Genomic DNA, 12,358 nt, shown 5'->3' with positions numbered 1-12,358 from the left:
ATATGCTATCACTGTCCCTAATCTGATCTTTATTTCTCGCTTTTTACACAGGAAAAAGGCTTGAAGTCTAAGGTCTGTGTGCTGTGCTTTCCTCCATCCAGCGAAGTGAAGGCCAAGAGGACCCAACATATACGCTGGAGGAAATAAAAATGGGCAAGATCTCGAGCAACAGCGTGTCGGCAATAATTTCGTACGACAGACTCATGTGCTTAGGATCGCGTGGACAAACATCTCGAGCATGGGCGTGGATGCAATGCCATGTTCTTCGCCACTGTCCAGCGTCTCTGTGGACAGACCGTGGAACGAAGCTGGCTGGGAAGCCACAGGAGACAACAGCCAAGACGATTATAGTGAGACGGTCTGGGACACGGAGCATGTGGCGCTGGAACGTGATATTGGTTACAACAGCAGCGAGGCCCAGTGGCACATCGGCATTCAGAGTGATCTGGATGTGTTCTTAGACGACCCACGTGGCGATACACCGGAGCCGGTGGCAGCCGGCAGCGGCATCATGATATACGGCCCAGCGTCCTCGCCAAGGGTAGTACGAGAGCTTTTTTGACACGGAGTGGCTAAAGAGACCAGAGCGACAGTTGTAGAGAGGGGACAAGAAGAGTTCCAAAGCAACAAAGGATACGTCCAGGCTACGATGCCAAGAACACATCAACATTTAACGATCTTACACTGTAAAACCAGTCCAAGTTTCCGTTTTCAGATACAACCTTTACGTTGAACGTGAACTGTGGTGGTTAGGGTCCAATTGACTCCCACATACCTCTGTGTAAAGGCATGTAGATGTAACGTCCTTTTGACCAGTTCTCTTATGGGAATGTTGTGCACTGTATTTCGTACGTATCAAGAAAGTGGCTTTCACGTTTACCAAATACTGAGACATAATGTAAGTTTGGTCTGGAACTTGCCTGAAAATAGTGTGCAGATTTTCTCTCATCCCCATGTGCAACAATCTTATGTCCAGTCCATTTTAAAATTAAATAAATAATTTTATGCTCCTTTCGTTCGAAAACTACAATCCAATAACTCCTTTTCAATATATCAAAAATAGACATGGACTCCCTTCATCTTCCGACAACTTCGAAACCTATATGCTGAGTTTGTCTTGTCAAACCGTACGATAAGCTGCCACACTTAGAGTAAGGAATCTGTTGGGAATTGCGGCACGGCGTGTTATTATGCCACACCGTGTTGGTCCATATAACAGAAGACACTGTCGCAGCCCTCATTTTCTCCAAATGGTTCTTTGTACTACGAAACAAGTAATGCCTGTGCCTTCCCCGCCTCACCAACCAGGACCGGTTAGGACCCCACATGAGCTTTACGTAGCTGGTCGCCTCTTCGCCGCCAAGTCGTGCATTCCTTCCTTGCAAGGGCCGAGTACTTCGTTCCTTCCCAATCATGTGGTGCCCGAACTATACGAGACATGCTGCCTCGAATTGTTGACTTGGGGCTCTTACTTTTTAAGCCGGCTGCCTGGTCTCACATCTCATTTGCTTCCACACACAAAATGCCCAAAACGGTCGAGACATACGCAACACAGAAACCCACAACGACTGCATCGCATCCATTGACAATTGATACACTGCGGCTTTCCTCGCGCGCACACACGGCTCGCTGTCCTCTGCACCACGATGACGGCGACTGTTTGTGATTACAGCGCATCTGCACTTGCATCTGCAACTGGAACGAGCTCTCTTTGCAGAGTCAATTCGACGGAACGAGACGGATAACGAGGCATCGACGACGTCTTTGAGCAAGAAACGGACGAGAGAGCGATAGCTTGTCGTTTGGTGCAACCACTTCCTACTACAAAGTACGAACCACTACGATCTACTGCCGCCATGGGCCAAGGCCAGTCGACTCCGCCATCGCTGCAGCGGTCGCACGAGGAGCTCGTAAAAGAGCTGGTAAGAGTCTAAGGACATCCCTTGACAGAGATTATCGTTGTTTGGGACTGCTCTCTCTAACATTGACAGGCAAACCGCTTCGCGCAAAAGTGCTTCACCTCCCTGGAGCTCTACTCGCTCAAGGACAACTTCAAGAGCCTCGCAGACGCCACCGTGGAGAGTCCACACGTCACTCGGGACAGCAGCCAGCCAAAGGACAGTGAGAATGACGCCGAAAATGGCAAAAGCGGAACCAGTACCGACAACACGGTCAACAGCAACGGCAGCGGAACAAGCAACAAGACGGCCGAGGAGCACAGCAGGAAGCCCCACGTCCTGCGCTACCTCAAGGAAGACACCGTCGCGCGCTTCCTGGCCATCCCCGACATCCTGGGCGTGTCGCCGGTCGTGTTCCAGATGGTCTCGTACCTCGGAGCCTTCCCCTTTCTGTCCGACGCGCCCGCTGTGCTGGGCCTCGAGCAGCTGGTCATTGTTGTCACGCTGCTGACCGACCGGTACAAGCGCGTGCTGGCCCACGGTGCGAGCGACCGCCGCACGCTTCTTTTCCGCAGTCTGGCCGTGCACGACCGCAAACTGTTTTCCGACGACAGAAAAGAGGCCGCGGCTGCCGCACGCGCGCAGTCGACTGTGCCAACAGGCAACGAGGGCTTTGCCGTGGACGCGTCCATTGATGACAACGACGGCGAAGAGGATGTCGTGAAGCGCAGTCCTGCCGATGAGAATGACGGCTGCGACGACGACCTGCCAAACGACGACAATGACGAGCTCGCTATGGCCGCCTTTGATGCCCTCGACTACATCAACAGCTCGGTACCCACGGGCCCGAAAGCGTCAGCGAGAAAGGCGGCCGACATTGCCGCCACGCTCCACGGTGCACGCATCCCTGCCGACAACTTCCGGCGACTGCTGATGCTGCTGATTTTGGTGGCACCACTGGGCCCCCAGGAACCAATCTCCCTCTACGCCGGCCGTTTTACGGGAGATGCATTGGAGAGCCTGCGGGAGACGGCCCAGTGCATCTTGGCCACGTTCCTCGATGTCGAGACATCGCCGGGCATTAAGTTTGCCCACTTTGATGCCATCGTTCCCGTGTGCTTCCCGTTCCTCTTTAGCGGGTTCAATGCCTTGTTTGAACACTTTTTGTTTTCCAAGAACCTTGACTTGTCACGGACGAAACCTGGCGCTGGCGCCAGCGCCAGCGATGCAAACACAGATAGCACCACAACCACTACCACAACAACCCCCCCGCCAACGCTCGCCAGGCGAAAGTCGTCGGCTGCCACGATTGCAGCAACTAATATACCCATTCCTCCACTCCTCATCCAAGACTCTGCGAACAAAATCATGAACCTCAACATCCTCTCCCAGCTGTCTTTCTTCCTTCCCGGCTCCTCCCTCTTCCACCGCATGCGCCCGCTCTACTCGGGCGACAACGACGGCTTCTCCATGGGCTCCTTTGAGTCCAAGGTCTTTAATTGGCGTGCGCCGACCATCCTTCTCGTCAAAGGCACGCGCATCAGCGACACGCCGCGTGGCCCAGAAGCCACCTTTGCATCCGCCTTGCCTCCACGGCGATTCCCGCACGGCAACGGCAAGCGTGTGGACGACGGCGGTGATGACGACGGCGACGACGAAACACTCATCTTTGGCGCCTACGTCAGCCAGCCCTGGCGTCTCACGCATCGCGATTGCTTTGGCGACAGCGACACCGTGCTGTTCCAGCTGAGCCCTGTGCACGATGTGTTTGGGGCGTCGACGATCAACCGCGACTATGTCGCCTTTGTCAAGCCGACCGCCGCCAACAACCACGCCGGCGGCATCGGCTTCGGCTGTCCCTCGCCCACGGGCGCTGCTGTCAAGGCCAGCCTCAAGCAGCACCAGCACGTCCAGTCCGCCGTCGAGGGCATCCTGCCGCTGGGCCCCCTGTCGCTCATGATTGACGGCAACTTTGAGTTTGGCGCCATGACGCATGACCGGGGACACAGCGCCAAGGCACACGGTGGTGGCGCCGGCGGCGCCTTCCATCCCAGTGCTGCCCGCTTGTTTAGTTTCCAGGACCGCTTCTCCATCGAGGCGCTCGAAGTCTGGGGCTGCGGCGGCGACGACGAGGCCAAGGAACAGGCAGAGCGCTGGGCCTGGGAGGCGCGGGAGGCCGAGGCGCGGCGGCGCATCAACCTGGGCACGGGCGACGTCGACGCAGACCGTGCTCTGTTGGAAATGGCCGGCCTGGTCGGTGCCAATCGGAGTGGTGGGAGTATGGTATGAGCGAGATTTTGGCGTTTTATGATAACGGGTGGTCTCTGGGTTATATGATTGTTACGTGTCGATTGCCATTGTGACCGTTCTTGAATTTTGAGTAGAGCTATATTCTCTCCACACTATGCTATTGTTCCATCCAGGTGCCAAGTGCCCAACCTGTTTTGTGTCAATCTTATGTACAATCGTTTCGTGCGTGTTGTCGCGTACTGTTACAAATTTTGTACACCACACTCTCTTATTTCTTCCCCTCGCCGTCTGCACCGCTTCCCCGCTTGCCAAAGAGGTCGCCCAGCGTATCCAGCTGGCTCCGGCCGTGGCTCTTCCGTACGCCCTTCTTGACCTCGGCGGGCTGTGATGATGCTCTGGCCTCTGCCTCGGCCTCTGGTTCTGTTGGTGTTGCCGTCGCTGGTGTTGCCGTGCTGCTCGCGCCGTCGTCCTTCTTGCTTCGTCCACCGCCAAACAGTCCTCCCAGTGCCGCCAGCACACCACCACCGCCTGCGCCGTTGCTTCCTCCAGCGGCGGACGCCTGGGCACGCGCCTCCCGCTCGGCCGCCGCCACCAGCTGCGCCTCCAGCTCCGCCTCGGCCGCCTCGTCGCTCACGCCGCCCGCGGCCCCGGCGGCCCCAGCGGCCTTGCGCAGCTCCTTCCGCCGTGCAATCCGCTCCCGCAGCGCCTTGTCCTCGGCGTCGCGCGCCTCCAGCTCCTTGACCCACTTCTCCGTCTCCGCCTGCTGCTTCTGCTGCCGCTCCAGCGCCCACTGCTGCCGCTCCTTTTTCCGGTCGTCGGCGAGGTAGATGCCGCCGCCGACAATGGCCATGATGGTAAAGCCCTGCGCGAGCACGCGCGCGCGGAACATGCGCTGGGCCTGGTGGTGGTCGCCCTTGCGGATGGCGCGGGTGGCGTTGATAAAGGCGGCGACGGTCAGGACGCAGCCGATGGGAATGAGCGGTTCTTTGAGCAGCTTGCGGCCGAATCGTTGCAGGGGCGTCGACTGATTTTCGCTGGGGTGAGGGGAGGAGAGGGGAAGGGGAGGTGTCAGCAGCTGCCGCAAGACAAAGAAAGAGAACGGTGGAGCAAGACTCACGCATTGCTGTCAAACGACGACGGCATTCCGTCGGACGGCGGCAGGTTGGACATGATGGCGGTTGTGCCGGCGGTTGTGCCGGTGGCTGCGCAAGTGTTGTATCTGTGTGTTTGTGTATGTGTGTAGGCTGTGTTGTCGGTGGTCGTGTGCCTGTATTAGTCGTGAGGTGTCGTCAATGGTGGTCGTGGGAGGTGGTTGCAAAAACGGATGCGGTTCAAAACTGTGAGAATAATCAAACGGAGATACTTGTAGAAAGTACTTGTAGAAAGATGGGCTGATTTTTGCCTGTGTAGTACGCCAGTGCAACAATTTAAGCACCAATTGCCGCTGTCTCTCCTCTCTGTTGGGTAACTCACCCCCCTCACAGCGGCCATGTGCACCCTGTGCGACGAGAGATATCCACTGTACGATGCCAACGACAGGCGTCAAAGATTGGACTCCCTGCCACAGAGCCCCGCTCTCGGCCATCCCAGGACGCTGAAGCCGCTGATGGTTCCTGTCCCCGGCAAGCTGTAGCACAAGCAGACAACGGTGCAACCCCGCTGTGGACTTTAGTGTGCTAGCGCGGCTCTGTTTGCACTTTCCGTCACTTTTCTCTGTGGCTAGCTATCTCTTTCCGAATTGAGAGCTTTGTTAGCGATTGCCGGTAGCGGTGACTCTTCAAAGGGTTTTTCACATATATCAATTTGACCTCTTCCCCGTTTCCTTTATTTCTTTCCTTCTCTTCAGCCTCACCGTTTGATTCACAGCACCCACCAATATTTACGCACACTCAGACACCCATCATGTCCGATCCAACAACAGGCAAGCCCAACGGCAGCACCGTCGTCAATGGCTCGCCCAATGCGGTGCCGCTGCGGTCGGCGGCCGCCGCCGCCTCTTCTACCTCGACCACGACTCCTCCCAATGGCAACGGCACCAGCAGTCCCGGCCGTCCAACACCGGCACGGACGCCCAGTGTATCGGGCCTGTCACGGACCGAGTCTCTGGTCGATTTCGCCACGGCTGAGGCTGACGAGCGTGCCGCCCGCGTGCGCAAGCTGCTGCCCGAGGAGTTCATCCTCCCCAACGGCCACCCCGACTACCTCCGCCTGATCCTCACCTCCCGCGTCTACGAAGTCTGCAAGGAGACCTCCCTCAGCCATGCTGTCAACATCAGCAACCGCCTCGAGTGCAACGTGCTGCTCAAGCGCGAGGACGAGCAGCCCGTCTTCAGCTTCAAGCTGCGCGGCGCCTACAACAAAATGGCCCACCTCGACCCGGCCCAGTCGTGGCGCGGCGTCGTCTGCTCGTCGGCCGGCAACCACGCCCAGGGCGTTGCCTACTCGGCCCGCAAGCTCAAGATTCCTGCCACCATTATCATGCCCGAGGGCACGCCCAGCATCAAGCACAAGAACGTCTCGCGCATGGGCGGCCACGTCGTGCTGCACGGGCCCGACTTTGACGCGGCCAAGCAGGAGTGTGCCCGCCGCGTGCAGCAGGACGGCCTCATTGACATCCCGCCCTTTGACGACCCGTACGTCATTGCCGGCCAGGGCACCATTGGCATGGAGCTGCTGCGCCAGACCAACATCCAGAAGCTCGAGGCCATCTTCTGCTGCGTCGGCGGCGGCGGCCTCATTGGCGGCATCGGCGTCTATGTGAAGCGCATCGCACCCCACGTCAAGATCATTGGCGTCGAGGCGTACGACGCCAACGCCATGGTCCAGTCGCTGGCCAAGGGCGAGCGCGTCGTCCTCAAGGAGGTGGGCCTGTTCGCCGACGGCGCGGCCGTCAAGGCCGTCGGCGAGGAGACGTTCCGCATCTGCCAGGAGGTCGTGGACGAGGTCATCCAGGTCACCACCGACGAGACCTGTGCCGCCATCAAGGACGTCTTTGAGGACACGCGGTCCATTGTCGAGCCGGCCGGCGCGCTGGCGGTGGCCGGCCTCAAAAAGTACGTCGCCCAGAACCCGTCGTCCGACCCGACCCGCACCCTCGTCGCCATCACGAGCGGCGCCAACATGAACTTTGACCGCCTGCGCTTTGTCGCCGAGCGCGCCACCCTGGGCGAGGGCAAGGAGGCTCTGCTGGCCGTCGAGATCCCCGAGCGGCCCGGCTCGTTCGCCGAGCTCATTGATGCCATCATGCCCCACGCCGTCACCGAGTTCAGCTACCGCTACAACGACGGCCGCGCCGCCAATGTGCTGCTGGGGCTGTCGCTGACGGCGGCCAACGCCGCGGAGCGCGTGCAGCAGCTCGGCAACCTCATGGCCCGCATCGCCTCGACCGAGGGCATGCACGCCGTCGACGTGTCGGGCGACGAGCTCGCCAAGAGCCACATCCGCTACCTGATGGGCGGCCGCTCGACGGTGCCCCACGAGCGCCTGTACATGTTCAACTTCCCCGAGCGGCCCGGCGCCCTCGACAAGTTCTTGGCCACGCTGCGCCCGCGCTACAGCATCAGCCTGTTCCAGTACCGCAACGAGGGCAGCGACATTGGCAAGGTGCTGACAGGCATCCTGTGCCCCGATGCCGAGGTCGGCGAGCTGGAGACGTACCTGAGCGAGATTGGCTACCCCTGGGTCGACTGCACAGAGAGCAACGTCTTCAAGTCGTTCTTGCGGAACTAGAGCGTGTTCCTGTCTGATTTTCCTGTTATATAGACGAGCGTGCAATTGTGTGTATTCCCCGGGGACCTTTCTTGGATGTGTCAGCGATATATGTTGTTTTGTTTGGAGTTCTACCTTTCCTCGTTCTCGTTGCCATGTTTCTGCTGGCAACGAGACTGTATTCAATACAAAATGGGTTCATGTCGATGAAGAATAGCCGGGTTGTTGGGTTTTAAAATCATAGATTTCTTATGTAACGCTGAATATGACATATTTTGCCTGAGCAAATCCGTTTTCAAAAGCCTAGTCCCGTGTAGACCTGTACGCAAACGCCGAAATATGCTGCGATTCCCCAATCCAAACGTCCCGATTCTCACCTAATCCCACAACTTGATGTCGCCGTGCGTGCCCGCCGTCACCACCTTGCTCGTCTCCTGCGGGTGCCACACGACATGGTTGACCGACCCGCCCGTCGGATCCGCCTTGAGCTTCTCGTACATCTTGCACGTCTTCCAGTCAAAGAAGCACACATACCCCGACGTGTCGCCCGACGCCAAGAACTGCCCGTCGGGGCTGATGGCCACGTCGATGGCCGTGCCCGCATTGTTGTGGCCCTTGAACGCCTTCTTGCGGTTCTGCCGGTACTTGTCGCGCGCCGAGTACACGAGCACCTGGTTGTCGCCCGACTGGTACGCCACGTACTTGTTGCTCGGGTGCAGCGCCGCCCGCGTCAGCGGGTACATCCACGGCTCGCTCGTGTACGAAATGGGCACGGGGATGTTGTAGTCCCACACCCGCACCGACTTGTCGTCGGACGTGGTCATGAACCGCCGGTTCTCGTCGACAAACGTAATCGTGTTGATGGCCGCCAAGTGGTGGTCGTAGTCTTGCACGGGCTCGTTGACGCTGTCGCCGCCGTCCCCGCCGCTGCTGCTGGCGGCAGCCCGCGTGTCCCACTGCAGAATCTTGTTGTTGGACATGCCCGACAAGAACTCGTGCGCGCCCTCCACCGACGGGTTGAACACCAGGCAGTGCGGCGTCTTGCCCGTCCGGAACCGGTTGATGCACTGGCCCGTCTCCGTGTCCCACAGCTTCATCCACCGGTCGTGCGAGCCCGTCAGGAACCGGGTGCCGTCGCGGTTGAACGACAGGTCCGTAATCGCCCGCTTGTGGCCCGTGTACGTCCGCAGCAGCTCGCGCTGGTGGTACACGTCCCAGAGGCGCACCGTGTTGTCCGCGCTGCCGCTCAGCATCAGGTGGCCGGAGTCGGGGAACAGGCGCAGTGCCGTCACCGCCTGGCCCGGCGTGGGTGCCTTCCACGTATGCACCAGCTTGCGCGGGATGAAGTTGGTGATGCTGCCGACCTCCTTGCGCAGGTCCACGTCCAGGTCTTGCGGCACGTGCATGTACGTGCGGCCCTGGTAGTCGTACTGCTCGCTGCCCACAAACGCCGTCGTCTCGTCGCCCACGGTCTCGAGCTGCTTGCGCCGCGCCAATGCCGGCGCCGGCGCCGGGATCACTGTGCCGCTTTCCACCACGTCCTCGTCCTCGTCCTCGTACTCATACTCGTATTCTTCGCCGTCGTCTTCCTCGTTCTCGTCGACCTCGTCGTACACGGTCTTGCGCTGGAACTTGGCCCAGGGCCCCACGTACGCGCCGTCGCCGTCCGCCACCGTCGCGCTGCCCTTGCCCTCGCGCCCTGCGCGCACGGCCGCGTTCTGGGCCTTGACCTCGTCGCCCGTCAGCACCACCCGTGCCGGTCCGCCGCGCCGCTCGACTGCCCGGTGCTTGCTCCGGAACGTGTGCTCGCTCACAAACTCTTCCGTGGCCGTGCCAGACAGCACGTTCTTGCGCTTCGCCGTGCCCGTCGCCGCGCTGCGCACAAGCTGCGTGTTGCTGCCAATGTTGGCGCGCCGAAAAGGGTTGGCCGGTCCCACGGTCGGGCGCGCCAAGTCTTCGGCCGAGTAGGGCACGACGGCGTGGTCGGGCTCGGCCTGCGACCGTACCACGAGGGCGTCTTGCGGCGCCATGTTGGGCGGGTAGTCGCCAAAGTCGGCCATGGCGAGGACGGCAACGGATGGGACGAGGGATGTGTCGCGTGTCGAATGGGATGTCGGTCAGTCGAAAATCCCGCGGATGGACTCGCGATGCTGTCGCGCATAGGTGAATAAAAGCCGCGTCAGACGTCGTCAATATAGGTGCGGCAAAGCTGTTGGAGCGCGGGCCACTGCAAGGCGGTAGAACTGAGATTTAATATTGTCGAGCTTGCCATGCTAGATTAAACACGGCCTAAAATATACAACCCTGTTGCATAAAGCGGTAGAAGAGTCACGTGATTAAACCGGCCACTCCAAGCAAGCTGGGACATGTGAAGTCATCAATATGCGACTTTTGAGCTTCATTATCCGGTGCAATTGTCGTCATGGTCTTCTATACTGGGTTTGAATTGAAATCCCTTTCACAATACCGTATCATTATATAAACGTCAGACATGCTTCCCCACGGTACGGGAACAGTAAACAATGCCAGTGAGCTTCAAGACAATGGACAAAGCGGAATGCATAAAAGTAACAAGTGGCAAAACATTCATGTAAACAGACATTAACAGGTATATTTGGCAGTCGTATAAAAACACCTATGAGCGCCAGAGCAGTGTGTTTCAACACAGGTATAAACACGGGCGACAAAAAAACCGCAAAAATATGCACATCATTACCATGCCTCGACCGCGAGGAAGAGCCCGGAAGACCGACAGTAAACCAGAAAATGAAAAGGAACAAAAAAAAACAGCCAAAAGCAATGACGTCTCACCCGCTTTCACGTTGCGCTCAACTGCAGCCACATATCCCCAATATACACACGATTTCTGTCTTTCTCGTCCCACTCGTAGCGCTCCATGCTCGCAAGATTCGATTCCCTTGTCGTCCCTCGTCTATGCGTCGACAGGCCTGCAACAAGGTGCGGGAAGCCAACTACACCATCGCCCCGGCCAAGAAACACTCACACCGTGTATAAGTGCAACGCAGCAGTAAAAAATAATATGCCAGTCTTCAACAAAGTCACCTCAGTGAGACTCATCCACCACGCGTAATTGATAAACTCATCGGCGTCTTGCCGGCTGGCTCTGGTCGAAACGTTTGTGGTTGGTCTGATTGGTCCCAATGGTTGTCTTCTGGGCACAGTTGACATTTTGTCTCCCACCAGCCTGATGACGGTGTCAGTCGCCTTCATGGTCGCGGTTATCGTATCCGCGGAGCAGAGGAGGGAACTCTAGTGGCCCTCATCTTTGATCAGAGCGACGATCATGCTGTACAGATAGAAGAAAAACATGACGAGGTGGAAACCGAGCTTGATGAAAGATTCCTAAGAGGTTTGTTAGCCACTGGAGCTTGACAGGGAAGCCAGGAGGGGGGAAACACAGCAACCAACCTTCTTGTGGACGTTGAGTTTCCGGAAGATCTCCGTCGCGTCCAGCAGGTGAGTGTTGTCAATGATTCTGGGGTTGTGAGGTTAGCACGTGTAAGAAATTCCCAAAGGGCCACGGCCGGGCCAGGGTCTCCACGGCACGACCCGGTACAAACAAAAACGGGGCTTTGCTCGTCGCAACATACTTCTTAACGTTCCAAGCAAGGAGCGGGGCGTTGAGGATCAAAGGCAGCCAGTAGCCGTTGATGAGGAACAGGAAGGTCAGGAAGCCGTGGACGGCCGCTTCCGGGATGATGTACGTGTTGAGTCGGTTGCAGAGATCAATGGGGTTGATGTAGTCGCTACACAATTGTTAGCAGGACTTCAAGACGCAACGCGCACCGCTATCCAGTGCACTCAGCAAGGCCGCATGACATACCACTCCAGGTCGCTGTACATGATCGTAAAGAAGACCTGCAGGAACAGGTTCACCGCGTTTATCAACACGGCGAACAGGTACAGCCACGCCTCTCCAGACATTGTGACGATTGGTTCGGTAGATTGGATGGGGAGAAGAAAACTTTGTTGGACAAAGGTCGGAGACGAAGCGCAAGCGGTCGAAGCTGTGGCGAGATGTTAGAAGACGGAAACAAAAAAACAGACGCTGCTGCAAGCACCGTGGAAGCCAGAGGGAAAACGGTGTTTGCAAGTAATGGAGAGGCTGGCGCCTAGCTCGGCCTCGGGAGCAAAGGCCACCAGGCAGTCACACAGCCTGGCCTCGAGTCAAAAAGAAACGTGGAGCACGAGCGAGGAACTCGCTTTGTTTTGATCTCGTGGCCTGTGACGTGCTCCCCAAGCGCAAAAGCAAGGCTGCCAAGGGTATGAAGCCAACAACCCGGGATGCAACGTACAGGAGATGAAGCGGCGATAGTTGCGCGATTGAGGAGATTACGCGAGAAAACTGGGTTGGCAAAACGACGGTCGAGGTCGAGTCGAGGACGCAAAGGTGGGAGAGTCAGAGAAGCGATGTGTCGAAGAATGGAGGGGAGGTCGGTGGTGGTGGTGGTGGTGGAGAGAGGGAAGGAGCAAGAAGAGAT

The 12,358-nt window shown here is 58.0% G+C and overlaps 5 protein-coding genes across 5 annotated transcripts; 3 read left to right on the top strand and 2 right to left on the bottom strand.

Moving 5' to 3' along the window:
• Positions 1–238: 238 nt before the first annotated feature.
• SPBR_05424 (uncharacterized protein) lies at positions 239–562 on the top strand (the record flags this gene model as incomplete). The annotated part of the gene is made up of 1 exon (XM_040763700.1): positions 239–562. The coding sequence occupies one exon, from the start codon at positions 239–241 to the stop codon at positions 560–562; it is 324 nt and encodes a 107-aa protein (XP_040615706.1).
• A 1,294-nt stretch (positions 563–1,856) lies between these two features.
• SPBR_04572 (tldc domain containing protein 2) lies at positions 1,857–5,781 on the top strand (the record flags this gene model as incomplete). The annotated part of the gene is made up of 5 exons (XM_040762849.1): positions 1,857–1,922; positions 1,992–4,181; positions 4,463–4,900; positions 4,933–5,187; positions 5,716–5,781. The coding sequence occupies 5 exons, from the start codon at positions 1,857–1,859 to the stop codon at positions 5,779–5,781; spliced, it is 3,015 nt and encodes a 1,004-aa protein (XP_040615705.1).
• A 269-nt stretch (positions 5,782–6,050) lies between these two features.
• SPBR_04844 (threonineeeee dehydratase) lies at positions 6,051–7,877 on the top strand (the record flags this gene model as incomplete). Its single annotated transcript, XM_040763121.1, has 1 exon — positions 6,051–7,877. One exon carries the CDS (start codon positions 6,051–6,053, stop codon positions 7,875–7,877), a length of 1,827 nt encoding a protein of 608 aa, XP_040615704.1.
• A 356-nt stretch (positions 7,878–8,233) lies between these two features.
• On the bottom strand, positions 8,234–9,916 carry SPBR_04899 (pre-mRNA-processing factor 17; the record flags this gene model as incomplete). Its single annotated transcript, XM_040763176.1, has 1 exon — positions 8,234–9,916. One exon carries the CDS (start codon positions 9,914–9,916, stop codon positions 8,234–8,236), a length of 1,683 nt encoding a protein of 560 aa, XP_040615703.1.
• Positions 9,917–11,126: 1,210 nt separating this feature from the next.
• On the bottom strand, positions 11,127–11,801 carry SPBR_05308 (ER-derived vesicles protein ERV14; the record flags this gene model as incomplete). The annotated part of the gene is made up of 4 exons (XM_040763585.1): positions 11,127–11,219; positions 11,286–11,352; positions 11,468–11,623; positions 11,701–11,801. The coding sequence occupies 4 exons, from the start codon at positions 11,799–11,801 to the stop codon at positions 11,127–11,129; spliced, it is 417 nt and encodes a 138-aa protein (XP_040615702.1).
• Positions 11,802–12,358: the final 557 nt, after the last annotated feature.

Source organism: Sporothrix brasiliensis (genome assembly GCF_000820605.1).
Source record: "Sporothrix brasiliensis 5110 chromosome Unknown Cont21, whole genome shotgun sequence".
Taxonomy (NCBI): Eukaryota; Fungi; Ascomycota; class Sordariomycetes; order Ophiostomatales; family Ophiostomataceae; genus Sporothrix; species Sporothrix brasiliensis.
The sequence above is the reverse complement of the archived record's forward strand: the minus strand, read 5'-3'. Positions and strand labels throughout refer to the sequence as shown.